The sequence below is a fragment of the Perkinsus marinus genome (genome assembly GCF_000006405.1).
Source record: "Perkinsus marinus ATCC 50983 genomic scaffold scf_1104296943978, whole genome shotgun sequence".
Taxonomy (NCBI): Eukaryota; Perkinsozoa; order Perkinsida; family Perkinsidae; genus Perkinsus; species Perkinsus marinus.
Window position 1 is genome coordinate 62,659 of NW_003211622.1, and position 26,758 is coordinate 89,416.

Here is a 26,758-nt window from a genome sequence, read left to right on the forward strand (position 1 = left end):
GATGCTTTTTGTCGGAAGCGAACTGGTAATCCCGGCTCCTATTGCAAGGCTGCTTACCAGCCTAGTCCCGGTGGAGATGTTGCCAGGGTACTCATATCTCCTGTAAATGTGGTGGTGCGCCTACGATAGGGCCAGCGCCTACGATAGGGCCAAAGCCTACGATAAAGCCGACATGTCGTATGTCAGAAGACATGACGTCTAGTTGAGATCAGATCTCACCAATATTCGATATCAACCATGCTGATAGCCATTGATATCTCTACTCTTTTCCGACCCTTATTACAAGGTCTATGACCAAACTGTTGAGCCTACGGTCTGTGACTCGCCAGCTTAGCGGCTATTACAGGCTTTATTGGTTACGAATGGCTCTTCTTTCTTTCCGTGACTCGTTGGCATTGTTAGCGGATCTACAAGTAACCGTCGACGATCACGAAAGCTTCCGTCTCCATGGTTCGTGTTGCGTTGGGAGAGTGAAGTGGCAAATGTATATAACAACTGTAGTACAGTTACTGTACAGTACAGTCTGTACTATTCAGTTCAGAAAAGATCAACACTCGACTTGAGTGTTGACTTGAGCGACTCAACTCACCCAGCTAGATCATCGAGCCTCGATGAACCAAACTTGTTTCATCTCGCGTTATTGCGTACTGGATTGCGCTGGATAGTAGAGACCGACCCCATCTCACTCGTAACGCGATGTGGTTAGACATAACTCAGCAGTACTTCGAATGCATGGGTCTCGGGTTGATTTGAGCAGATCGATTATCGATTGTAATGTTACCATCGACTCATCACCACGGACATGCATATATGCATGCCTGCACTCGTTCGAGCTCACTAAGCTCAGCTTAGTCATTTGAAGATAGATGTCCTCAACACGATGTGGTTGAGAGAATCCCGAATAAAGAGGTCCAGGACGATTTGGGGCCATCTGAATGGTGTCTAGGATGACTCCTCCTGGAGGAGCTCAACAGCACGCCAGAAGTTGGCAGTATATATCTTGCATGTCGTAATCAGCAGTATTGGTGATGAACTCAGATTCTCGGTAAAGCATAAGAATGTAACTTGAATAGAGAAGACATTCATACCACTAGATGTTGAAGCTATGAGACGATAAGCTTCGAATTCCGCGTGACGCATCTCGTAACCTCCGACGAATACGGACTCTTATCTCGGAGAAACCCAGTTTGTATGTCTACTCCAAGTGACACATCCAAATTGAATGTGAAAAAATGAATAATTTACTCGACTGGATGATCCAATCGAGTAAATTATTCAGCTAAATCTGCGTCTGAAGTTCCGGTAAAGTCCCAGGAAGAACATACCTCCGACTGACCCTGCCTGGATGCCCACTGATCCCTAGAATGTAGGTATCTACACTGTGGATTCCACAGAGTAGTTTGTAGTTGAGTCTTCTCTCCCTCATGGTTAGTAGACGTAATCCAATGCAGTGTTTAGACGGAAAAGAGGTGTGTACTCGGAGACATGAGAAACACTCCCTTCCACCGTCATGAATACATACTTGGATGTAATTTTGTGAGACCGACAGTAACACTCATATACGGCCCGATAAGCAACTAGTCGGACTGAGTCCGACGGCTCGAGTAACCTCAAATAAGTGCACTCTAATGATTTGAGACTATCACTCATAATCAATGATAATAATGATTAGAGTTATTAAGATAAGCACATCAACATCATGCTAATGGACCAAGATAGCCCCCCTGCGAGATCACACCTGCAGACTCGAAATGGCCGACGGCAGTCATACTTGACTCACCAACTAGGGTAGCCGCATTCTTGTTCTTGATTGCCTTCTTACATTCAGCGATCACCGCTGCTTGGGCCCTTCCAACTCGGAGACTGGCCCCTACGAGGACGATTAAACAGTGCGGATCCTCCTGAGCTTACCACGGTTGATCAGAAGGTTCAACCCCCTCAGCGCGTCCAGAAGCATTCCATGGTTATTCCGACGCTTGTTGTGACTATGGATAACAACATGGTCGGAAACCAACATGAAGGCTTTTACTCCGCTATCATGCCACGGCTGAGTTTCTGTAAGAAGACCATAGTCTTCCTCATCTCAAGAGTATAGTCACAGAGCCTCAAGTCCTCCATCCTTACGAGCAACCCCTTCCTGTACGATACGCTGAGGGATGTGAGAGGGCTAGATGATCTACACTGTCTGTGCTGACTCCGCCGTATCTGCCGACATTTTCTGTCGGAGATTGTCGTACTCTTCGATAAGCTGCATCGCTTCTTGGACGTTTACCATGGTCTTCGGAAAGCTGAGGAAACTCCCTACTAATCCTGTCCAGCACGGAGCGAACCACCTGCAGACTGACTCCAATTCCTTTACACTCATAACATCGCAAAGGTGTTGTATCTGTTGACTTGAAGCTTCCGAGTCGCCATAGACACGTCCCACCAGATCAGCGGCCAACTGCATGCTGTCGGTTGAGATGCATACTGATCCATCACTGCTCACAGAGATCTTCAAGCCTGATGACGCCTCGCGTTCTTCTGGTCTAAACCAATTACCCCTCCTTCATGAGATCACGCAGGGGTGTACCTCCGGCATGGCAAGAAGGCTACTTGTAGAGTCCCTTCAGTGACCGTCGCAGAGCCATCTCCCAGGTAGAAGCTCTCTTGAACCTTTTAGAGTCGCATAGGACAGTGCATAAGTCTTCAACGGTACCCAGGTTCGGAACTTGTCAATATTCTTAGTCATCCTGAAGCTCACGCTCCTACAGAAAGCAAAACTGGGGCCCCTCGATATTCGGTAAGGTCACCCTGTTGGAACACTCTGTCCTTCTAGGCTCGGGCCGACGAAATGGTACATGGCAAATTTAGGTAGCTGGGCGTGGGCTTCCAGTACTGTATACTCCCGGCCTGAGACCACACTGGTCTTTCCTGTTGCGTGCTCACGCAGCTCACTAGCCTTTGTAACGCCCGTCAGGCACTTGATGTTGAGCAACGTTCCCACGTCTTTAGAGATGGGTACGTTAACCTACACAGTAGGGCAACTGTTGAAAACCGCCACGTTAGACAGTCTTAAAAAGTCGGATTGACCTCGATCCGTTTGGCCGGCGGTTCTGGTTTGACGACATGTCCATCTGGGCCGAAGAGCCCCTCGGCAGTCATGATGATCTACACCAGGTAGTATCCAGTCTTGACGGTGCTACCCACCTTCATAATAACGCCCATAGGCACCGCCAGTCGTAGGACCACCCCAGCCGGAGTGGTGAAGAGCTCCACGGTGAGAGGCCCGGCATCAGAGCTGGCAGGGACACGGCTGACCTGGGCCTTGTCGAGGACCTGGAGGGGAACTCGGCCATGGTCAGTGACGGCCTCACTCACAGGGGCCTCGTCGACTGGCATCTCTGAGCTCAGCTGCTCGCCAACGTTGGCTTGTGCCCATGTATGCGGAGACTCTCCTTGAGGTGGAGCTACTAGAAGCAATGATTAATATGAAGCATCAACGACGACACGGACCTCCGACTGACTGAGGCATCCAAGCGTGGACCCGGCCCTGAAAGTGGTAGTCAGTTGAATAGGTCCTACGAGGACACCTCGATATCAATCGCCATCAGCACAGGCACGGGACTGCCGATGTAATCCATGCTCAAAACGGCAGCGAGAGGATCTGGGCCAGTTCTGGTCTTGAAGATAACCTGGTAATCACCATCGAGGGTGGGTCGGTGAGTATGAGGACAGCCACCTCTCCGTTGCTTTGCCTCCTCACTTCCACCAAGCCGTTCATCCATCCAATTGCGAGCTCTTTACGACTGTGTTTGCTATCCTCAGTATGAGGAGTAAAGGCCAAAAGACACGACGGGGCATGGCGTGAACGAGCTCGCCATAGCTGCCGGCAATGCAGGCGACGATGCGAAGTACAGGCTTACGCGCTTCGAGCCTTCATAGACTCCCACCGTCCCATTTACCAGACCGTAGCCGAACCTGTGACGGTGGTCTAAGGAGACAAGGTGGCACACAGCATCGGCCTCAGTGATATCAGCGACGACCTCTGCCTCTCCTGCTAGGATCCGTATCTTCCTCAACAGTGGTTTGAAGCTGTGATGTGAGTCGTCACCTGATAGTCGTCGGTACCGCAGATGAGCACGGAAGTGGGTAGCTGCTGCGGACTGTCTTCGGCGGGCTTCAACGAGTCCAAAGCCATCACACGGTCGCCAGTGATAGTCCAGAAGACCTCTCCTCCTCCTCGGTCGAAGCCCTAGGGAGATGCCTGGAGGCGTGGCAAGCAGTGCCTCACTCTTATGTTGCAGTCGCCCCCTGCGAACAGCACCGACCCGCCGCCCTCAGTGGGCGAGGACCCCGGAAGACCGTCTGCGACTGACAATGCTGAGACACCATCTGGCATCTCACGATAGAAGAAATCACTGTTGCGTTCAACCTAGTGAGAAGGCCTTTAGTGATTATGGGATAGCTGACGTACATCGAAGACTGACAGACTGCTAGAGGTTGCTATACAAAGCAGATCATGTGGGGTGGTCACCCACGTGGTGAGTGCGGTTATCTATACATGAATACTGGTGGCGCTCGCGATATTGTGTGAACCTTCTTATGCATATTCAATTGAGTAATGTTTCTGTCGCCAGCCGCGGTTGGAGTGATGATAAGCACCTAGCCATGGGACGAAGATGTTCTCTGGGTATTCCGGTGATGTTGATCCTCGGCGGTGATCTCACCCTTACTTTTCCATCGGATGTGCCTAATGCCAGGCTGGTTGGACAATCTTCTCCAGTAGTGAACTTCCCGACTGTAGCCAAACCCCGCATGATCGAATGATCTCCCTCGATCGTGAACTTGGTGTAAGGTTCGAAGTGCAATTCATTGGACGCCATTGCTCCCAATTACACCTGCTGGTATGGTACCAACAGAATCATGATAGGCGAGGCTCGTCATCAGTTTGCAGATGGGAACACGTGTGACTGACAACTCGACAGATCTGCGTTGATACAGGAGCGAATGTTTGCAGTGCTGGGAATCCAAATTACTGGTCACACGCAGTCTCAGACAACTTTCAAGGTAATGTTAGCTTTAGTAACTCTCGAATAAACAGTCATCAATACAATGTACGAAATATCATCGCCGGGGATAGAACTTGCAACCTCAGACGTGTTAGACAGACATCATAACCATGTCACCATTTAGATCACTAGACATCGAGTTCCCTAACTGGCAACTGTTCGACCCAACCAAAATCAGAATCTCGACTCGTAATTCACCAAAGCCGGCAACGCTGTATCATCAAGCGGCTGATGCCCAAAGGAGGTGGAAGCGCTACCGCTGGTAGAGGCGCTCGAGATGTCCTCAGGACCGCTGGATGTAGGCCAGTACTCGCGGTACGCCAGATGAGAACCAACCAGACGGGTTGTCAACCAAGGATAGTAATCGCCATCGACTTCACCTCCTAAATAGGCTGGTAGCTCGCTGGGATCACCTGACAACCCCATGACCCAGGTTCGATCCCCAGCGGCGACAACTTACAAACACCAGCACACCATTCAACATCTCCATCATGAGTGGTGTTCACAAAGGTCACAACATTCGTCAAGGACGAGGGCAGCAGTGGTGACACGGCCGCCCATGCTGCCCGGAAGATGAACGGCGCGTCCACGAACATGACTCTGCTGATGTGAGAGATGTGACCCAAGCCAACGGCACTGAATTATCCATCAACAAGGCCTCAACACTAACCACCTACAGAGCTCCTTTCTTGATATCTCCCACGTTGAGTGTAATATTCTTCATCCCAATACCGGCAAAATCATATACTAGACACACACCTAGGCGCACCGATGCAGGATCAGCTAAAGCCGCATCCAAAGCCATCCATGTAGATTTAACACCTGATGTGAAATCTTCGCTGTGCGCAGAAAGGAAAGATACTCACCACAAAGTATCGGTATTGCTGCTGGAGCCATGAACCTCATTCTCACCCATCCCATGGGCCTCCCGTCGAGGTCACGTCCAGCCTTCACGCTGAACCCTGCCGGTGGAGACGTGCGGGAGAAGCGGTTCGGTGAGCTCACCTGCACTGAAGTTGCGTTGTATATCGGATTCTGGTATTTCTCGGATGGGTAGCTTCCTCAGAAGATCTTCATGGCGACGTGCCTAGATGAAAATAGAGAGAATCGAACTCAAGACCTCTACCATGTAAAACGATGATCATGCCAAGTCGACCAATTACACTCTCGCAAACACGATTCCTACCAGAGCCTCTGCCTTATCTACATCAAGATTACGCGACCAAGCCAACTTAAGCCAATCATGCGTAACGTATCTAGCAAAACTCATCGCCGGATATTCCCCCCCCCTGCAAAAAGGCCACCTGCTGGTCAGGTCCAAGTTCTTCAGCCTCTCTCTGAGCTCGCGGATGCATAACAGTTCATCCTGCGTGAGTTCATCGTCGTCCTTGCACAACATAGGTATCTGAGATCAGCGAGTAGAGGGGGGGACACAGTGATACGGTGGGGATGATACTTCGATGCTCGGCATCATCTCGCCGTTCTCCATACGCTCCAATAGAGGTTCATTGAGATCAGACCTGGCAAAAGGCATCGGGTTCGATCCCCAGTGATGACATTTCTAACTACCCAGTGGAGACTGTGTAAAAACTCTGCATAGAGTCGACTCTTCCCCTGAGTGGAGTTCCGACTGGGCTGCCACGCTTAGAGGACGCAGCGGCTGCTATCATCGCATCGCTCGTAGCTCGCCACCTGTGACCAACTATTGCGTCACGCGCCACGAAATTCGGGCATGATTCAATACAGCAATATTTTCCAACGAATTATTCGTGACATTGCTATATTGCTGCTCCCATCTACAGTACAACAATGTTGCTGTCCTCTATGAAACGTAGCTTTATCCTACAAAATCGCCACGTTTATTACTCGCCGACCATTCTTTCGAACACGGCGACCTTTTCAAAAGACTTGCTCATTTGCCACAGTACTTAGCTCTTGCCGCTCGTAAGGTGCTGGACTCCCTCTCTTGCCGCTTGATACCTCTGGTCTTGTTCAAGTAGTTGCAGAGCAGCCAACCCATGTACATGGCGAAGGCGCACAATACTAGTGTGTGGACCTAAGAGTGTCCGTTATCAAATGGATGCCCCTTCGATGCCGATTTTCATCACAGAGGTTATGAACAATTCAACAGATGCGCAAACGCTCGTTATTGTGTTTCCACGAAGAAAACTACTCTACCGTCAATCTCGAGGAGGAATTATTCGCCCGAACGATTATACCCAAACGTGTTATCACCTTATAGACCAACGTGTAGCCATCGTACTCGAGGAAAGGCTGACAGCTGTATAAAACGGTCGAAGATTCGACAGACTTGCCCGAGCAGGAGAGATCAGCCACGAACTCCAGAAGAAGCAAGGGTGCATAACTGACCAACAATACACCATGTATTCAAATTTTCCACCGATCATCGACTCAATTGTATAATGGTTAACGCGTTCTGCTGCTCTACTGCCAACCCCGGTTCGAACCCCCGTTACTACGATAAATATAGTATGCATGCCGTAACCGTCGCCACTCTGCTTTCTCGCATCTCCCAGGCCAACAACACGAAACTCGCACAGCATATTACGATGGACCGAAGCAAATACCTATTCAGCAACAAGTCTGCACGCATGCACATGAGACTGATATCGTCCTAATACATCGATGACGGTGATACGTAGTACATCTCCTGGGCTTTACCATCGGTTATCATAGACACTACTGAATCGAAGATCCCAACCATCCCAACGACCTAAGCAACATCATCAGCTTCGTTCACCCTGACGAGCTTTCAAATTCACGCCGCTTTCCACAACGTACCAGCCATATAAAGGAGTAGGTCCTTATCGAGTTAGTGAGGCGATTGATATCCATATTGCGTTGGAATTCGGCATGAGTAGCCGCTGGTGGTAGAGCCTCCGCTCTATACCCCGCTGAAGACAGCCCTTCGTTGGGGAAATACATCAAAACTACTACTACGACAAGTCACCACTGAAAACATTCATGTGAGGAACTCCAAGAAGACGCAAGAAAGCGAGAGAAAAAGCTAAACTGCTTCCCGGCGCAAACAAACCGTGTCACTAAACTTTGTGTCCTAAATCACTAAATTAGACGCGCGCGCCCCTGTAATCGATTTATGCGCGCCTAAGGTTAAGAAAAAGAACATCCTTCACACCGTTGGATGGATAGACAAACATATAACTCGACTAACCGCTATTTTTATATGCCGTGCAGGCCTTTCCCGCATGAGGTATGATGTTGCTATTACTACCCGCTACCGCTAGATTCCCCTCCGTCAACGTACGTGATATCTTTTGACGAGAAGAGAGAGAGATACGCCTACGTCGGAGAGGCTGCTCAAACCTTCCTCCACGCGAACGGTATCAACGCAAACTGGCTGAACAGTTGTTCGATTAAGTGGGTGAAAAATCTCGCGTGTCAAGACTTGAGACGGAGGTTATATCAACTGCTATTACTTGCCAGGTTCCACAAAGATCCAACAGGGTTAACGACACGTCAGGTTTTTTTTGAGCTGCAAAACCCAACACTATATCATTCACCATGCAGATCACTATACTTCGAACAGTATGACTCATCGAAGATCACTTATTAATGATGCTGATGGGCTTTTCGAGCTTCGGTCGACCACAGGAGTGGTGGAATGTTTGATGTACTTGCACTTGATTGCTCAACTTGGGGACTTGTCAGCGAAACTTTTGACCTGAATTATTGAGTGGAAAGTGAATTCATCGACGCATTACGAGTTGAGTTGTTGGTTTGCGGGTTGACAGAGAAGTAATCGGTCCTAAGCCCCTGATTATTAGATGATCAAAGTTTCTTGGCATCCACGACAATGCATTTCTCCGGCGGAAGAAGCACGGTAGGTAAAAAGAAGACTGAATACCGATGCCAGACCTCTCGAAGACTTTTTCTTTGGAAGGTAAATCAAAATGTAGCTCACAAAACGAGAGTCGAGTTTGTCCAATGAGACATGGACTTGATACAGATCCGCCTGGCCCGCTGAACCCTCTTCGTTAACTTGCTTCCCTTCGGATTTTTGGTTCATCTGTTTCTCTTCGGGTTTCTGGCTCATCTGTTTCCCTTCGGTTTTTGGTTCACTTGTTTCCCTTCGGTCTCTAACGCCGTTTAAACGAAGTCGCGCTATATATCGACTATAAGGGCGCGCGCTGAAATTTAGTGATTTAGGACACAAAGTTTAGTGACAGTGTTTGGACACGCCCTGCTTCCCAAGACGCACTGATGCCCACGCACTGAGCAGAATCAGTTGATCACCCCTGCTTGTAGGAGTAGTTGCGCTCGCCTTATGTCAGCGGCCGTCGACGAGCTGCTGTCTGATGACAACGAATCAGATGATTCCGACTATGTTGATAGTGGGGGAAGTGATACGCATGATAATCATCTAAACACCTTGGATGGGTTCCCTGCAGGCTCAGAGTCTTCATACGGCGATGAAGCTGCAGTAGTAGAAATTGACGAAGACGCGAGAAAAGAGAGAGACCAGAGACTTCAACAAGAATATGCCACAATGAAAGTCAATTTATCACAATCAATTCAGCGAACACATCTGTGATTTCAGGAAGCTCGAAACGGCTTGTACGTTCCTCCCAGTGAACCCCACAGAGACTCCTTATGGGAGAGCTTCAACAGACGACAGGCAACATCAGAACGTCAAAAAGTAAATCGCGTTTTCTCGAGCAGTGATGGATCATCACAGCTCAGGACAGGACCCGACGTGGGTTGGGGGAAATGTTGAGTAAAATTGCCTCCACATCGCTGAAGGACTCGCCGGAAGAAATAGACATCGTTCGCTACAAAAAGGTCAGCATCTTCTCATTCGAGCCGGGGTCGACGCTCTTTTTTGCCAATACGTGGTTGAAATAGGCACATAGGCAGCTACATGTGTTGGTGATAATATGAAAATTCTGGGGAAATTTTGGAAAAAGTATTGTTGGTTTTTGCATATTTTATCCGAATTCATGTATAGATCCCAATATTATATTGGGAAACTTCTCAGCCCAGCTGAGGAAACACGAAACATATATTCCAACACTGCTGATAGCATTTCTCGATCACTCAATCTGTCAAGAATCTAATTTCAGGAAGCACGAGCGTCATCGAATGGCTTAGGAGCGCCAATTGCTGTGGCTAAGGTGCTGGCGGAAGTGCGCAAAGCTGATAAGGTCGAAATTGACTCGCATGTTAAATACGCCGGCCGGACCGTAAAGTAGCATCGATCCGATCATCGTCATCGGTGACTTGCTTTGATCGCTCAGTGTGAGAAGAGTAGTGTCAAAGTCTAGTGTGGAAGGAGCTAAGCATTTACGCAAAGCCCAGAGGGACCTCAAGACGGCTCTGGGGGGCTCTTTGGGCTCGTTGGACGCATACCTAAGGGGCCTCAGGGCTGGACAGGTTAGTCGGTCGATTGGAATGGAAAATACTTCGGTGAAAAATTTGCCATTATGGCAAATTGAATTATGGTTGAATTATGGTACTCAATGAAAAAGTATGAGAAAACAATGGTAATTCCCGAATTATGGGTGAGGAATTCGATCTGAATTTGAAATCAACGATCGGCAACAGATGCGATCAATGAGTGTTTTTTTGTGTTTTTATGCAGAAAAAAATTTTCCATTTTCCCAATAATTTCTAAACCGTAACATAAAATTTGTACAAGGTGAATTCGAACATCTCGGCCGTAGGTGACATCAGTAGAGAAGTCATCAGCCGAATGGAGTCGTTTCAAAGCTTCCAGTGAGCTCGATGGTCTCTTCGAGAAGGACCGACGAGACGGGTACCTTCATAAAAGGGCCTTCCTTGAGGCCGCTGATACCCGGGAGTAGCGTGGTGACTTGTGGGAAGGAGTTGTTATTCACTTTTTAGATATGACAAGAGGAAAGAGGCGGAGAAGAAGGCGCGTCAAACAGCGCAGCCGAAAGTTTGATCTTTTTATCGGGCCTGGGTGGTTGAGTTTAGTAGTTGGTTGAATATGCTATCGGTGGGAATCGAACCTTGGACATTACCCTCACTTCAAAGATCAGTGTGATATTGATAACGCTGATTCTTAGAGATGGGAGAAGTACAACGAATGGGAATTTAACGCCACGACGTACGGATGAAAGCAGTAGGTGTGGCACGGTGGAACGACTTGAACAAGACACTTATTCGGAATCAGTTTGGGCACCTCCCGCGCTGCTTAGCATAGGCCCACATTTTACACTAATTCGACACCTTAAGGATATATGGTATCAAAGGAGAACTCATCAGTGTTCACTCCTTTGCCGAGTGTGCAGGACCCGGCATTCGCATGTTTCTCAAGGAGAAACTAAGCCGAAACGTGGATGTTGTATTTTCTGTTAGTCTGTGTCTTGAAAATTATGGAAAATCTGATTGTGAATTCGTTCACAGGTGGTTGAAAGTATTAATAGCAACACGAAGAGCCCAAGTGTTGAAACCGACTTAGGAATTAACAATCATGGGGGGTTGTGCTTTTCAAAAGGAGCGCAATGTTGTCTTCTGAGAGTCGAAACTGGAAGGACTTTCCTCCGCTTAGAATCAAGCATTCGCCGGCCTTGACCACTCTAGGGTCGATACCGTTGTTCGAAACCTGACACTCACATATTCAACAAAGACGAGGCCGATGGTTACTTCAATTCCACCACGAAAAACGTAGAGGAAGGCCTCGTTCTTCTCGATGAACTCATCGTATTTCGTCTCCCTCGTGCCTGACGACGGAATTCACCAGGAGCTTTCGAGAGCTTCATTTCTCACCGGCGCCAATAACGATGACTGTAAAGCCTTTCTCTGGGTGGTCGTCTCCGAAGAGGCTCAGTCGCGAGTCGGGTTTTGAAAGGTCTTGTTCGTGCGCTTGCAACCAATCTTTCAGGGAGAACGGACTACGGTTTGAAATCAAGCTTTTTCTATGCTGATGGTGGTTACCGCGGAACGCTCGTCTGACAGTCCTGGCGTAGTGGAGGATTTGCTACCACCGACCCAACCGTCGGTCGGCCTGTTGCAAATGCTTCAGAGGCTTTGAATTCCTGCTAGGACCTATCATACGCTCGCTCAAGAAGGCCTACCTCAACCACTGGTACCAAATCTCGACCGAGATCGTCACAATAGAAGTACCTGAGCTCGGAAGTCTGCTCAGTAGATCACCATAGACCTACTTCTCCCACAGGATTTCATCACACTTGTCAAAATCTGTGTACCACCGCAAGGCGTCAAACTCTTTTCCTTCCACACGAGCTCGCTCAATAACAAGCCCCTGAGCCACGAGATATCATCACTATGCTAGCGAGAGGAATTTGTTACTAAACTGCCGGCCTCTGGACGTTGAGGCGAGTGTGGTATTCTACTGGGGAGGAGAAAAACTTCCCCTTCCTTAATCTCAACGACCCTACAGAGGAAGACCTGTCGTTATCTGGTATTAAACGGTTTTTACTGTTTCTTTCCTCGTTCAATTATCGGTAATTGCATGTTGCCTTTGAGCTGCCAGAAGAACTCTGGGCTTTCGTCCAAGTGAAAATCAGTTCTAGTGTTGGGGCCACCGACGAACATGATCGACAGATGTTGTTTGTGCATGAGTTTGTTGCATATGGGTGGACAGAAGCTCACTGAGTGTTGCTTGACCCACTCCTCTACGCATACTGGGCCTTCTGACCTGAGGTCGTTGGTCATTGTGACGAGGCCAACGAGAAGGCTGATGATAGGAGTGTTTTAAGTAAAGACAGTGTGGTAAAATTTGCGCATGGTCAACCACATGTGTTGGTGACAGTATGAAAACTCTGAGGAAAATTTGGAAAATCCTTGTTAGTGTCTGTACACTAGTCGTATATATTCTCCCAATTCGTATATAAAATTTTATGATTAGTGAGGAAAATTTGGAGCTCAGCTGAGGAAAGCGAACATTTTTTGCAGCACTGAGTAAAGAATAATGGTCCAAGAAAATTGCGGAAAAAACCGTCACCAGGAATCGAACCTCCGTCAAGCCCTATAACAACGAAGAAAGCGTGTAACGCGCTTCGTGCGAGTGCGGGGTCGTTTAATGAACCGATTTCGAAACTCAGAATCGATTCCAAAATCGCTTCTTACACGTACAATACGATGTTAGAATCGATTCTGAACTCCACAATTGATTCAATGAACATGACGCACAGAACGGAATGTCGGAAGTTTTTCATAAGGATGTTGAGCCGTCAGTGGTAGCAGAACAACACGGCATACCAGTAGCTTCATCCTCTCCAAACGCCAACTCTTAACCCCAATAGGGTTACCCCATACCATCTCTTACTATCCAACTCAGCTGGACTTAACACCAAGCATCACGAGAAAGAACATATCGCTGGTTTCAGGGTTGTAAGAATTTAGTACGGAATCCAAACAATGGATCCACAACAGCAGCGTGCCTTCGACCTCATCATACGAACTCTCACATCTTCTTAATGCCCATCGTATCGCGTTCTATCGGGCATCGCTGGTGCTGATAAAACCTTTCCATTAAGGGAGATAGTAGCCGAATTGCGAAGACTACACTTGAGTGTGCATATCCTGACATCGATGGGAATGGCAGCTATGCTCACGTGAGGGTTCCGTGTGTTCATGACATTCTTCTTCTGGCTGCACTTCGACCACGAGCATGGGAACGCCATAGATAATAGCTACTTCCGAATTCCGACAGCCCTCTCACAGAGGATGGTCAAAGGACTCAGGCGTGCCGCCAGAGCATTAGGGAACTATGTCATGGCCTTCGACGAACTAACAACCTGTGCGACACAGTTCTCCGTGTTACCGATATGGCAGTCATTGCCATTGGCAATGAGAGAGCTCCCTTATCTGGTTCACAGGAGGACTTTGGTATCGAGATGCACCCGTATTTTACGTACAACGTGAATTGCGTGAAGTGAATGATAGATTCCACACTTCGCGAAAAAACGCCAGTGTGGAGGGCCATTTATGCCAAACTATCGGAGATAAGCAGAGCTCTCTTTCACAGCAGATAACTATGTAGAATCTACACTGTCATGAACTTGCTGGGAACCCGGTTGGGCGCTAGTGTGGACTCCATGGGGGCTCTAGTGGGTCTGAAGTTCGAGGCGAAGCTGATTGGTCACACCTGGAGCCATTCTTGGAAATGACTATGTCTCATCCCACTAGCATTGATTGATGCTGATAGGCATGTCCCTTTACAATGTCCTCCTTGCTACATGCTCCGTCATTACAATCTTCCCCCACGCCCTAGACTGGCTCGACACTCTGCCCTATGGCACACAAACGACGGTAGATTGGCATATGTTAGCGGACTCTTTTCTGATGATCTCCGTCATTCGTGGGCAAGATCTCCGTCAGCTAACCTATTATGATCGCTACTACGTCGTCTTTCTGAACATCCGATTTGATTCAGGTTCATTTCAGTCGCGACGGTGTCGAAGTAGCGTCCTCGGCCAGCACAGCCAGCATCCAGCTCTACGCCGGGGCCAACTACACGTCATTCGCCTTAGCCGCATCGTCTGCCTCGGACACTTTGACTTTCACACAAGAGCCGCGACTTCGAATTGTGGACAGTAGCCTTTGTGGTGGCCTGACCGGTGAGCCAGACCAGCGTAAAGACAAGCTACTGTCTCGATTGGCAGGTGCTGATGCTGCCGACTATGCCGCAAACTGTGTACTCACGAGCATCGACTGCTCCCTGTTACAGTCATCAGGAGGCTCAGTTTCGGGTATAACTCTCGGTCGCCCATCAGCCTTAGCCTATGCCTACAGGTCCCGCATTGATTGATTCTAGTCCCTTGTTGAGCGGGACCACACCTCTGGGAGCACTACTATCTGTGGTATCGTCTGCATCTAGGTGGGCTCGCTCTTAGTGTTATTGACTACTTCCTGCTATTCAGGAGCGACTACAATGGGAGTGCGCCAACAGTGTTTCTCTCGGGCGGCGTCTTTCGATTTTGTTTTTCGAAAGACTCTTCCTTCGACTCGTCGTCTTACGTTATATTCCCCCAGCTCATCGTCAACGGTATCAGCCGTTCTGAGTGTCTCCTGTCGAGTAACTCTCAGTGCTTGGCTGAGTATAAAGTCCACTGCTTCGGCTTGAGAGGTGCTCCTTGCTGCTTCAACATCCAGTCTCTGGAGTTGGCAGGTCAGACATCTCACACGAGTGGCGGCTGTACAGTGGCGTATGATGGTTATGAAGGCAATCTGGGCATCTTCAAGTGGACTCTTCCTTACGCTCTGCTCGATAGTGGTAAGAACTCCCAGCATACTGTGGTGGACTCATCGGCCCACACGCAAGGTTCTGTTATACCTCAACAATGTGGAACAGCAGAGGCTTCAGACGTGTTATGTCCGAATGGCGATGCATGCACGGGAGGTACGGAACACTTACTGATGTTCGATAAGGAACAGTCAGGAAACTACGTCGCAACGCCGGACGCGGCTACTGCATATTTATCTGCTACCTTCAATGGTGTCTCGTCGAAGCTTGGAACGACGACTCATCCATGGGGCCAGGGCAACACCTTCGGGATCTGCTACTGTCCTGCTCACCAGGGCTGTGGGAGCTACACCGACTTCATGCAACAGGTCGATGCTTACTATCATGTCCCTTCTAGCTTGAGACACTTGACAGGTTGGGACACTCTTACTCTGGACGGTCAGCGTCTGCTCACCTGTTGATTCAAATTGTACGAACACCTTCACAGGCGTCACTGGAGGCTTCCCATTCAACATTGCGGTAAAGATCGCCGCTACTGTTGAACGGACATAACGACTAAACTTAGGTCAACTGCCCTCCCTTGGGATGCGACGGTATCAATTCCGTGGACTCCAGGGTCCGTATAGTTGACCATAGCCATGATACTGGGTGGGGACTGTCGCTATAACTCCATGCCGAATACGTTGATCATCACATTGGCTTGCGAGTTTGCTTTAGATTACCTAGCACTGACGAGGCACATCACTGCAAGGTGGCTAACGAGACCAGTGATCTCGCAATCTCTCATTGCTTTTCACCGACCAACTGTAGTCTAACTGGAGCGCTGGTCAATAACAAGAGGATTTTCGGAGGCTTCTCAATCACCAGTATGAACTCTCATCGCTGCCTCGATTCTGATAACGGCTTCAGACTGGGTATCATACAGTGGCAGCAAGCGATACGATGTGTGTTATTGTGATAGTCAATGTGGAGCTACCGCCAACTGGCACAAGGTCAGATGCTCCCACTCTCTGGGGCGGCTGTTGACTGCATCTTATCAAGGTCGGAGAGATCGACTGGGATCCCCTCCAACTAGTCCAGGAGCCAGGTTCCCTAGAGGCTCCAATAGCTCGATCCCAACCAGGCAAGCTTGCGGTTAGTACAAAAGCTGACTCGACTGTGAACATCCCCTTCGGCCTTCATGCTGAGGGCAACACCTATAGCCCTATCATAGGAATCAGGTGAGAACCTCACGCCCCTCCAACATAATGGATGGCACTCCTCGTCCATTTTATGGTCGTTTTACATTCATATCATCAACGGCTAGCATAGTTGGTACCATGTTCCAATGGGAGATCCTCAATAGTAACAAAAAGGGGATTTTGAAAAAATGGATAAATCATAAATATAATAATAATTTGGCATGATAATAAACAATAACATAATATAAAATACAATAACATAAAGGTAATCAATACCCTACAATGAGAGTGTACATCATTTTGCAGTCGGTGACGAATTGGAACCTTAGAGCTTCATCATAGCGTACTCCTCAACTGAGGCTGATATCCATCGGAGCATAGACTTTCCTGGTGGTCCCACACAGCGAAGCAGATCTCCACGACAAGGCTCTCTGTACGCCTCGTTCGGGGATCAGGTTCGACCCAACATATTCCCTCGGCTACGAGGACTGCCAGAATAATCCCTTCGAGATGGGCGGGATAACTCAAGCAAACACATTCGCCTTGTACAGAGGTCAGCGGGCTGGCAAAATCCTCGGGGGGAAAGCATCTCAGGTGTTCAAATCTCAAACGTAACCGTTTTCGACGCCGGGACTACCTCTAACACAATAACGTTGGACTCATCTGGACCGGCGGTTGTCTGCTTCTGTCCGCTTGCCGATAGTGAGGGATGTCGCGATCGATCCCTCTGGAGGGCGGCCTTCCGGTGAGCCTCACTATGCGGCCCCCTGTGAACTGAAAACTTCAGGTTCACAGTTTCCGGACCGACCGGAGTGAAGAACTTCGTTTTTTCAGCCCATGTCCCTGTCAGATTTGAGCTGGAGGGCCATGGATTGTCTTCTGCTCCTGGTTACCTTAGACTCATTCAACCAGCAGAGAACTGTAGCTCCAATAATGGTGGGGTCTCGAAGAGAGCGTCTGTCGGGGAGTTGACGCTACCAGGCAATCCAAACGCCGCTCTTTATAATGTATACATTGGCTGCCCTGACCAGTGCTCGGCTGTCACTGATGTTGGGGGTTCCGAAAGCAATATTCTACTCCAAGGCCTGGACACGACACATGTCCGGTAAGACGGCAGTCGAATAGTTTTGTAAGCACTAGAAATTATAGTTATATAAACTTAATTTCATCTTGTACATCACAACAGAATACGATGTGCACACTCACAAGCTTCTATTCCTATTGCCAGATGTGACGAGAATAACGACAACTGCGATGCGGTCTACATCTCGTCAATCACGGTTGTCTCGGCCTCCACTACAAGAATCGATTTCACTGGAGATCCTGGGCTACAGGACGGCGATGTGCTTGAAGATTTTTGACCGACTACGTTGAACATATGTCAGGTTATTTCCCTTGGTGAAAATATAATTCCGGGGGACCATATTACGGCGGAAGAATTTGATCTTTTGAAAGGCCGAGCGAGGTGTTGAGCCCATCTCTCAGTGATATCGATTCGTCGAGTAGATTTGCCGATAACTCTGCCTCCTACCTGGTTGGCCACTCTGTTACTGTGTCGGTCGACGACCCCTCAACAGTGACCGTTCCACTCGGGTGGTCTAGAAGCCCAACCCCCGAGATTGTGAGCCGAGCATTGGCCTGTCGCAGATCTTGAGACAACTCCCAGGTTGTTGTTAAGGACAGCCTCAGTCGGGGTGGGTTATGGTACTCCCACTCACATGCAGCTACTAATGAGGAGGTCGTGAGTCATTCATCCATCATTGACGCCAAGTTGTGCTACTCTTATGGTGTGGAGAACAATTATCACGCCCATGTAGGCCGCCATCGACCGACCACGGAGCGGCAACACCTTTTAGGTTGGTCGAGTGACATTCGTAGAGCCACCCCGAATGGCTGCATCGATCTTCCTCACAGCTCGTCAAGTCGAGGCACGAGCACCAGTGATTGTCGAATTCAGGACAGGTGGGGATCCTGTCACCAGCCCTATATACGGAACACAGCAAGGGGCGACTCAGCTCATAGTCCAAGTGAGGACTATTCACAAGTGTTGGCATCGACTCAACCATGCAGGTGCAGGACACTAGTGTCTTCGATCTGCTCATATCGACCGACAAGGCTTTGACTTTCGAGGAGGCCACTTCAGGAGGTATAGAGAGGCATCCCATTCTATATCATGAGAATGCTAACAAAACATCCACACTGTGGATCGGCATCATGGGCGAAGACAGAGTTTGAAAATTCTTCATAAATCCTTTAGATCCTCATACTCTATGTATGTTCTTAGAGGACAATTTCCGAGTCTTCTGTGTAGAAATTTCCTATGAAGGTGCTTTGTCGTGGAAATGGAATTTCCCTAGGGTGGAAATGGCCGAAATATCGCTGAGAAAACCAAGATCCATCACTCTTGAATTCGATTGTTAATATCAATGCAAGGCTCGACGAAAATACCGTAACGACGTAAACTTCACGTTGGTGCCACTATGGCACGGCGTAAGCGAATACGAGACTCATGGCTCCCAAATGGCCGATCGGGACAATGGAACTCGAGTGCGATATCGATACGTTGCTCAACTTATGACTGTCGAATTATCCAACGACCATCAGCCAGACATGTATCCCCATTAATACGGCCAAACACTTTCAGACATAGATTCCACAGCTGATCGGATGAGTAGGGCTAAACAATCAGTGTGTGGACAAGTCATAAGAGAGATGTGGACTGATGAGGCTAAGGGATTTCCTTTGCCGAAAGGGTGATCCTTAGGGGCTGCGATCTGCTCTATCTGAAGTCAAGGTGCTGGTTCCGAACGCACGGGCGTAAACGTAACATAGGCATCGTTTTTGATAGCAGAAATGGTCTTGCAGACAACAGCACGTATCAACTGGTAGTTATCCTAACTCGACAAGCAACACGATCACGTAGTTATTCTGCATTAGGTCTTAAATGCAGTGGCTCATGAGTCCATCTTGGGGAGCGGCGATGCTGCTCACCTGTGGATATTTGCTATGGACAACGTCGTCGTTAACCCATATACAGTGCTCGAACTCGGGCAAGCAGGTGAGGCATGCAGAGACTCCTTATTCTATACCACACCTTCGTAACTTCGCGATCCTCGAGAGTTTGTTCCTCCTCAGAAATTAGTCCTAACAGACCGCCGCTACAGCGTGCTCGATCGACCGATCCGAATTGGCCGGCCCAGGGCGTCTTCGACGCCCAAACCCCAGCCTTGCTTTATAACCCCGGTGACTTGAGTATCTCCAGAGAAATCATACTCAGCATTGCAGGTGCTGTGCACCTCGCCTGTTCTCATATATGAACTACGGTGGTCAGGCGAACGCAGCGGCCTCGGGCCTATTGTTGGCGGTAGTCACCTATGGCTCTATCTTTGGCCTCTTACTTCGTGGAGAGCCGCCGCCTTCGATCAGAACAGAACAGCTCAAATTGGTCGTTGTGAGGGATGGTAGCACAGCAGCAGGCATGATCAGAAGCTTAGTCAGCCGTAGGTGTTACCCTCCTGATGGCATGCATTGTGGGAGCCTCAATGGGAGATGCTACTTGGAAAAGATCAGCAGCACTGACGCGGCCATTAAAATCATCTTCCCAGATGATGTCAGTAGCTCACTTACCACTTACATCATGTCACCTATTCAGATGACGCCTTTGAAAGGCGACATACGCTACACCCTGTCAATCAAGGCACTGCCTCTGCCGGTCGATGGGGTCGGCTGGTTCCCTGGTAGACTGGGAGGCGCTGAACTAACGAACGTCGAGGACGAATACTCTCACTATACGTTGGTTGAAGGCGGACTACAGTGAGCATACCGCTCTTCTATCGATTCCTCCCGGCCCGTTGAGCTGTTATGGCTTCCGAGGTCGTAGGCGAGCTGAAGGCGCTCAGGTATAAGAAGCCAGCCACGGGCCAGCTGTGGGGTAAGGCCCATATTATTCTCGATGACAATGATGTTGTCAATGCCCGTCCATTTAAAGGAGAGCAGGACAATGTCCTCTACATATTTGTAGGAAAATACCTTACTGGTTCAACCTTGGCTTCACTATGTTTTTGATGCTCCCTCAGCTTTCCTTTATGGCGACCTTGCACCGACCCTATCAAGCACTGAGCTCCTATTCAACCATTACAATTTATCTGCCTGACGGTTACACGTGCCTTGATGTACATAGGACTGGTCTGAAAGGCATTTTTTCATGCGCGTTTCTCTGCAGGTCGAGGCAATGCCGGAAAGTGTCGAATTATTGGGTTCTAACCCACAAGGGCGAGGAACCCTCTCTGACAGGCAATGGGCGTATGAGAACAACCTGTGTATTTATACCCTGGAGCCAGGTCCCGCGACAGTGTCGTGATTGGACGAAGTTGACAACTTTCGTAGGTGAACTCATCCCAGCGGCAAGTCAAATTTACTGCAAGTTTAGAGTTGATAACCCATCGACGGCACTGCCTGTCACCGATGCTGCAAACACGTGGTCAGCTCGTATGAGCATTGCCGACCGAAACGGAGAAGTCTGAAGACGTTCTGTAATGAGGCTAGGTTGTCCTCTGGCAGGCGTTCGAGTTCCCACCATTTCCATTCGTTGACGATGGGTTAGACCGGATGAGAAATGTTGGAGTGTTGGGAGTCCTCACTGACGTCGTCGCTAGTCCTGGTAAGCGTCGTCGATGGTGATGTGGGGCGCTCCTTTGTTTTTGCTAACACACTAAGCTTCGTTATCAAGGGGGCATTCAGAGCGGCACGCCATCACAGCTAATATGAAATTCCGCAGTCGGATGGCAAGCTATGCGGCAGTATGTTCCCGACTTTAGGTAGCTTGCTTCGCTCCGCTCGTCATGAAATGACTTTTTTCTTCACGACTGACCTCAGCAATGGTCCTGGAGGATTCGTCATCGTTACGGCACCGAGTGGAACTGGATACTCTTTGACTCAGGTAGGAACGAGCTTAGCTACAGGTGACGAGCATCGATTCAGGGCGGAGAGAAATGCATGGTGGGGGTTCCGAACCCGGCCCACTTCCGTCGAGGCGGTGGGACGCTTCCTCTGCCCACTGTAGTAGATTGCACTACACCAACCAACAATCAAGCCATGTTGGAGGTTAGTTGTGACCTTCCCATCCAACATATGTATGGTTACAATCCTGTTAGCTACGATATGAGCTACTAGCATACCAACGTTACGCCTTCTCTCTGTGGGTAACCAACCCCGATACAATCAATTCGGACTGGACGAATAACTATTGGCAAGTAAAAGTCAAAGGGAACCTCCGTTCCCGGGCAACTCCACCTACTTCAGCTGCATACTGCGCTGTCGAGCAAAGCATTGGTCAGCGGCACGTACGGCTCGGAGGCAGTCCGGATGAATGTCCGAGGAGAGACCACGGGTCTGGCTGCCGGACGAACCATGATGTATGATGTATACAATGCTGAACTGGGAAGGGTAAGGGAGGCTTGGATAGTCCTCATCCACCTTAGTGGGCGGTGCTGCTATCTCCCCAGCACCGAGCACCAAAAATGTAGAGCACGATAGGGGTAGACTGGGTTCATGCGTAGGAACCGACCGAGATCATAACTCAACAGCGCTAGCGAAATGCATGAAATTGCAAAGGGAATATGTGCGAGGTCAACTACGCGTGTTGGTAAAAACAAGGAAACTCTTATCGGTTCTTGTGCACTAAGTGCACCGCACTTACACAGTAAATCGTATAGGAATTTCCGTGATGTAGTGGGGAAATCAAACATATATTCCTACACTGTCGGATTCACGTTTCAGACTTTCGAAATAGCTGTATCGCTGCCACATCTTCCCTACACACTAACAATGACGACCTCTGAAGTGGTTGTCTCTCGACTGGTTTTCACAACGACGGTCATCGTGGACATCAGGCTCACAGCCCCGGCAGACTTTCAGTGGGACCAACACGCGGTCATCTCCTTGCCGTAGTTACTGTATACATAGGTTCGTATCAGATCAAGCGTCATTTACAGAGTTAGCGAACGGCAGCACACTATCCATGCCGCGATCAGACTTCTCGGTCCTTGGTCAAGGCTCTCAGGTCTGTTGTAGTTGACCGTATTGGAATTCCACTGTATCGTCATCGGATTCGATCACGACCCTCCATCAAGATCTCAGGTATACCTTCCAGAAGGCGAGTACCTTGCGAACGAAGTGTATGGCTTCTCCTGCATGATCAAGGTGAGTCCTGTCTTCGATCCCAATCGATCGAATTTGTCGAACCACTCGCCGTTGAAGATGGAGGAAGCCTTTCAGCAGTGTGGTGATATACGTTCGCTTCCCTCAGCTGAGCTCAGGAGTTTCCGCAAAAGTTACACACGCTACTTTGCTTGTTATCACTAACTTTGCTAGCAGTATGCAGAAACCAACAATAATTTGCCAAAATTTTCCCACGACTCTCATATTGTCGCCAACACATGTAGTTGAGCGTATGCATATTTTCCCACGCTGCCTCTTAGTGTTGCTATCTTTGCCGTGTAGTTCCCCGACTTCGTCTCGGCATCTGGTCCGAACACCTTCTATCTGGAGACGTCTATAAGCTCCGACGGCTTGGAAAGCCGTCATTATGGTCAAGTTGTTGATGCTCCTCTAGTTCGAGTTATCACCACTTTGTATCTTAGCTTCACGACCAGTGTCCTTCAGAAAGTAGCCGATCCCCTGACGGAGGCACTTTAGCCCTGTCCATCTCAGTCTAATATCATCGCACTTTTCTTCACTCTGTCGACATCCATTCGTAGCGACACCGATGCAGGGCTACTCATTGAAGTACCGTATGGATTGAAGCTGTTGGACGCATGCACACCGAGAGGGATGACGGTCGAGCTCACCTGTTTGGTAGGCCGCCACTCGGGGCTCTCTGAGCATTGCTATCATCAGCAGTGTATTTAGGATGAAGGATGCGTTGGAAAGCATCTGTAGCAGTGTTGGAATACATTTTCGCTTTCCGCAGCTGAGATTAGGAGTTTCCATACTCATTATAGGAGTTTACATATGAATCTTGTAGAAATGTACAGGACCCAACAAGACTTGCAGAATTTCCTCATAGTTTCCATACTGTCACTAACAGATGTGGTTGACCATGTGCCTACTCTTCCCACACTAGCCTTTAGTTTTCTCATCAGGTATCATACTTCCTCAACGGAGCGGAAGTTGGAGTCGACACGCCAGGCGGCCGCCTATCACTGCGGATCCGCCCAGCCACGGGAGTCATCCCTGCTGGGCCCAATAAGATCCTATTGGACTTCGTCAATCCGTCTGAATTGTTCCGCAACACCCCTAGTGGAAGCACGCCTTGCGGTATGACTGAGTGTTGGACCTTGCGGTCGTTGCTCGATACTGAAGGCAGTCGGGAAGATTGGCGCAACATGCTGGAGAAGGAAGCCACAGTAGAGGCGTTCGACATCCACGATGAAATCGCCTCCGCTGAAATCATACCGGACACCATTGGAAGGAATGACAGACCGGGCTTTGCAAATATTGTGGCGCTATCTATTCGCATGGAAAACGACGTAACTGAATCTCCCACCATGACAATCAGAGCACCTCTAGGGTCCGTCTTCCCACAGGATTGTCTTGGGGGGATTCTTATCAACTTGGAGGAGTTCCTCACTCCCAGCCAAAAAGACAGCGTAAAAATGTTCGAGCCAGGAGTCGAACCCACGGCCTGTATCAGCGACGAGCATTTACTCAGAGTTGAACTACCTGGAGGCCTCAGGGCTGGGGTCATATACGCCTTTGCAGTGAAGGTTCGGAATGCACTAGAGGAAACCGAGGAGGAAGGGTTCTGGTCTATCGAGTATGCTAAGGAGGCTAGTGCCCCTATCCCAGCGTTCAGCCTGTGGGTCGTATCTGGGATCGTAATCACCCCAACCCAAACCACTCGTCGTATACTGGCCTCGTCGGCAGAGGCAACGACTGACATCAACTATGTCACTATTGATTTCAAAACTCATCATGAGATAAGACCTGGTGGGAGAATTCGAATCGTAGCTCCGAGTGACGGAACAGAGGAAGGCTCCTTTAAATTTATTCGATATACTCTGGAATGTGTTATCACACTACAGCAAGTTAGTGGTGACAGGGGACAGCTGACCACACTGTGGGGATCTGATGATGTCACTTGTATAGTAGAGGAAGATGCAAAGAATGTTGCTAACGTCAACATCATAAGCACGACCAAGGTGGCCCAAGCTCCTGTCAATGTAGCTCCCAGCAGTCGGCCCGTTCAGTCCATCCGTAGCGGTCTCCTTTATCGAGTTGTTGCGGTCGTATACAACCCACAGCAAGCGAACCAACAAGCGGCTATATGGGGCATCGAGACCTACGACAATACGTGGGGTTAGTGCGACAATCGCTTTTAGAGGAAATAGGCAGGTTCACGAACGTTGGGGGAAACCCTGACGTTTTCAATTCCGAGGCAGCACTACTGGACGCTGGCACGGCCACGGGCTTCCCGATCACCGTGGACCTCTATCGTTTTCTTATTACAAAAGGGGACGGCCCACAGGTGGGAGTCTCGAATTGACGACATATTATCGCACATTTTGATCAGTATGGAGGAACCGAAGTCGTGGGTATTCAATTCCTTATAGTATTACAGACTGTGCTCGAACCCGGCGATGTGGTCCGCCTCAAAGCGCCGACGACGTTCAGCTTAGTACCCTCTGGCACGACGATCATGGGAGAGCTCGTCGTCCTCCTCCTCTTAGGAAGCCTTGGACAGCACTCAGAGAGCCTGTCGCGGCTTTTCGTGGATACAGGACCCGCCGCCTGAGGCCACAATGGAGTGTGATGGAGCTGTACTGACTTTGAGCTTCGACGAGCGTTACGGCTGTGATACACAAGTACGGCGATAGGATTGACTGCTCCAGAGTTCATCACGCAACTCTACGTTGCTGTTGTTGTTTCTTCAGCAATCGTGCTTGAATGAGATAAGCTTCATCTTGAGTACTATCAACCCGCTGGAGACTCCCCCACCTGAGGATAACTTCTGGGTTGTCCAACATGAACTGCCGACTGGTAGCCTTGGGAACTCCATCACCTTAGAGCCATCCTGTAGGTGCAGTAATGGCCTCTCGATCCGTTCAAGGCTGGCAGGTGTTGCCCTCATTTCTGTCTGCAACTGTCGACCTCACAGGTGCGCTGGTGGATATCCTACTATGGTGTGGGATTATACTTAGGAACCTCTGATGCCGCGAACAGCCAGTCGGGGACGGAGATTGTCGTGTCGTTCATGCCTGCGTCGACTGCTGATCTTGTCGAACTTACGGTAGGAGCTGCAGAACACCACTCCGAATGAGGCCAGGTGGAAGGTCCTCCAGCCGAGTGGCTTTGACCTTTCCTCTGCCCTATCGGTGAGTGCCAATCATGTGGTTGTTGAGGCCGCGGCGACAAGCATAAAGATTCGGGGGGCCTTTGTCGCTCCTCCGAGCACCAATCCGACGGAAGGTTCCACTGTCGTTCGAATCTCTATTTGACGCGTCGATCGTCAGAGAGCCGTGTCACGCTTCGCCTGAGAGGGATGGTCCTGGGGTATCCCGGTGGCTTGACCAGATGGCAACTACGGACATTCTATGCTGAGGCCTTACAGGACTCGCAGAGTATCTATGGTTTCCTATTGCCTGGCAAGGTAACGTTGGGGAGAAGTAGCGTCATTAAAGTCATGGCTTTCCAGTTCGAAGTCCTTGACGAAAGTATAGTGGCTGAGTACCAAGGAGACTCTCATTCGCTCTTATCGAGCCTTCCAATGAGGGTGAGTCTGCGCATGACGTGTGTAAGTTCACTGCAGTCTCGTAGGGCGGAGAGGTCGCAACGGTCCGACTGACCTTTTCATTGTCGATGCCGCTCTCTGGTGGTGATCTCTTGATCGTGCACGCTCCAGCTTATACGATTCTGGCAGCAGCAACTACATCGGAGATACCACAAAGGTAGACCTCTTCCGGAAGCTCGGCCATTCGAGGAGTTCACCTCCTATCAGTCTCGGCCGGAGCCCGTCCATTAACATTTCCACTGAGTCCGCTCAGCAACTGCAACTTCGAATACTGGACACTGGCAGCTCCCTACATGGTAAGTATCTCGAAAGGCTTTTCTCTGAGATTAACTTGCCTTGGATTAAGATTTGAATGCTGCGATAATCCAACCCTTACCACAAGAGACTATCCTCGCCAACGAAAAGTACATCATCAGTATGGAGGTCGTCACTCCATCGGAGATCGGTGGCGGCGAGAAGTAGTCGCTGTTCCCCTTGAAGTGGTCACTTGTTGATTGCTAGTTGGCTTCTCGAGACCTGGACG

General features: G+C 49.3%; 9 protein-coding genes across 9 annotated transcripts; 4 read left to right on the plus strand and 5 right to left on the minus strand.

The window, feature by feature from the left end:
• Nucleotides 1–1,697: 1,697 nt before the first annotated feature.
• Nucleotides 1,698–2,275, minus strand: Pmar_PMAR025338 (hypothetical protein; the record flags this gene model as incomplete). The annotated part of the gene is made up of 4 exons (XM_002780864.1): nt 1,698–1,738; nt 1,781–1,870; nt 1,912–1,985; nt 2,181–2,275. 4 exons carry the CDS (start codon nt 2,273–2,275, stop codon nt 1,698–1,700), a joined length of 300 nt encoding a protein of 99 aa, XP_002780910.1.
• A 316-nt stretch (nt 2,276–2,591) lies between these two features.
• Pmar_PMAR025339 (hypothetical protein) lies at nt 2,592–3,381 on the minus strand (the record flags this gene model as incomplete). Its single annotated transcript, XM_002780865.1, has 4 exons — nt 2,592–2,655; nt 2,793–3,010; nt 3,073–3,150; nt 3,190–3,381. The coding sequence occupies 4 exons, from the start codon at nt 3,379–3,381 to the stop codon at nt 2,592–2,594; spliced, it is 552 nt and encodes a 183-aa protein (XP_002780911.1).
• Nucleotides 3,382–3,560: 179 nt separating this feature from the next.
• Nucleotides 3,561–4,865, minus strand: Pmar_PMAR025340 (conserved hypothetical protein; the record flags this gene model as incomplete). Its single annotated transcript, XM_002780866.1, has 5 exons — nt 3,561–3,674; nt 3,906–4,036; nt 4,111–4,234; nt 4,274–4,414; nt 4,716–4,865. The coding sequence occupies 5 exons, from the start codon at nt 4,863–4,865 to the stop codon at nt 3,561–3,563; spliced, it is 660 nt and encodes a 219-aa protein (XP_002780912.1).
• A 132-nt stretch (nt 4,866–4,997) lies between these two features.
• On the minus strand, nt 4,998–7,997 carry Pmar_PMAR025341 (hypothetical protein; the record flags this gene model as incomplete). The annotated part of the gene is made up of 14 exons (XM_002780867.1): nt 4,998–5,464; nt 5,512–5,687; nt 5,729–5,873; nt 5,918–6,013; nt 6,057–6,138; nt 6,238–6,307; nt 6,356–6,456; nt 6,508–6,571; nt 6,621–6,743; nt 6,980–7,107; nt 7,287–7,416; nt 7,532–7,639; nt 7,718–7,785; nt 7,854–7,997. 14 exons carry the CDS (start codon nt 7,995–7,997, stop codon nt 5,226–5,228), a joined length of 1,674 nt encoding a protein of 557 aa, XP_002780913.1. The 3' UTR covers nt 4,998–5,225.
• A 1,349-nt stretch (nt 7,998–9,346) lies between these two features.
• Nucleotides 9,347–11,007, plus strand: Pmar_PMAR025342 (Craniofacial development protein, putative). The gene is made up of 8 exons (XM_002780868.1): nt 9,347–9,433; nt 9,482–9,585; nt 9,631–9,729; nt 9,774–9,872; nt 10,154–10,278; nt 10,328–10,463; nt 10,754–10,890; nt 10,935–11,007. Exons 1-8 carry the CDS (start codon nt 9,358–9,360, stop codon nt 10,993–10,995), a joined length of 837 nt encoding a protein of 278 aa, XP_002780914.1. The 5' UTR covers nt 9,347–9,357; the 3' UTR covers nt 10,996–11,007.
• Nucleotides 11,008–11,376: 369 nt separating this feature from the next.
• Pmar_PMAR025343 (3-hydroxyanthranilate 3,4-dioxygenase, putative) lies at nt 11,377–12,611 on the minus strand (the record flags this gene model as incomplete). Its single annotated transcript, XM_002780869.1, has 8 exons — nt 11,377–11,437; nt 11,591–11,658; nt 11,700–11,776; nt 12,010–12,091; nt 12,131–12,179; nt 12,221–12,318; nt 12,366–12,450; nt 12,496–12,611. 8 exons carry the CDS (start codon nt 12,609–12,611, stop codon nt 11,377–11,379), a joined length of 636 nt encoding a protein of 211 aa, XP_002780915.1.
• Nucleotides 12,612–15,437: 2,826 nt separating this feature from the next.
• On the plus strand, nt 15,438–15,725 carry Pmar_PMAR025344 (hypothetical protein; the record flags this gene model as incomplete). The annotated part of the gene is made up of 1 exon (XM_002780870.1): nt 15,438–15,725. One exon carries the CDS (start codon nt 15,438–15,440, stop codon nt 15,723–15,725), a length of 288 nt encoding a protein of 95 aa, XP_002780916.1.
• A 4,357-nt stretch (nt 15,726–20,082) lies between these two features.
• On the plus strand, nt 20,083–20,258 carry Pmar_PMAR025345 (hypothetical protein; the record flags this gene model as incomplete). The annotated part of the gene is made up of 1 exon (XM_002780871.1): nt 20,083–20,258. A coding segment is annotated over one exon (176 nt), but the record flags the coding sequence as incomplete, so codon positions are not given.
• A 2,206-nt stretch (nt 20,259–22,464) lies between these two features.
• Nucleotides 22,465–26,697, plus strand: Pmar_PMAR025346 (hypothetical protein; the record flags this gene model as incomplete). Its single annotated transcript, XM_002780872.1, has 10 exons — nt 22,465–22,506; nt 22,584–22,646; nt 23,157–23,300; nt 23,588–24,798; nt 24,840–24,972; nt 25,175–25,309; nt 25,379–25,484; nt 25,646–25,734; nt 26,056–26,158; nt 26,582–26,697. The coding sequence occupies 10 exons, from the start codon at nt 22,465–22,467 to the stop codon at nt 26,695–26,697; spliced, it is 2,142 nt and encodes a 713-aa protein (XP_002780918.1).
• Between the last annotated feature and the right edge of the window lie 61 nt (nt 26,698–26,758).

What these genes read in the sequence shown, in the direction of transcription:
- Pmar_PMAR025342 (XM_002780868.1), top strand. Translation starts at nt 9,358, where the DNA reads ATGTCAGCGGCCGTCGACGAGCTGCTGTCTGATGACAACGAATCAGAT. An exon ending in AAGAATATGCCACAATGAAA is followed by an intron (nt 9,586 to 9,630) that starts GTCAATTTATCA and finishes CTGTGATTTCAG; the next exon opens with GAAGCTCGAAACGGCTTGTA. An exon ending in TACGCCGGCCGGACCGTAAA is followed by an intron (nt 10,279 to 10,327) that starts GTAGCATCGATC and finishes TTGATCGCTCAG; the next exon opens with TGTGAGAAGAGTAGTGTCAA.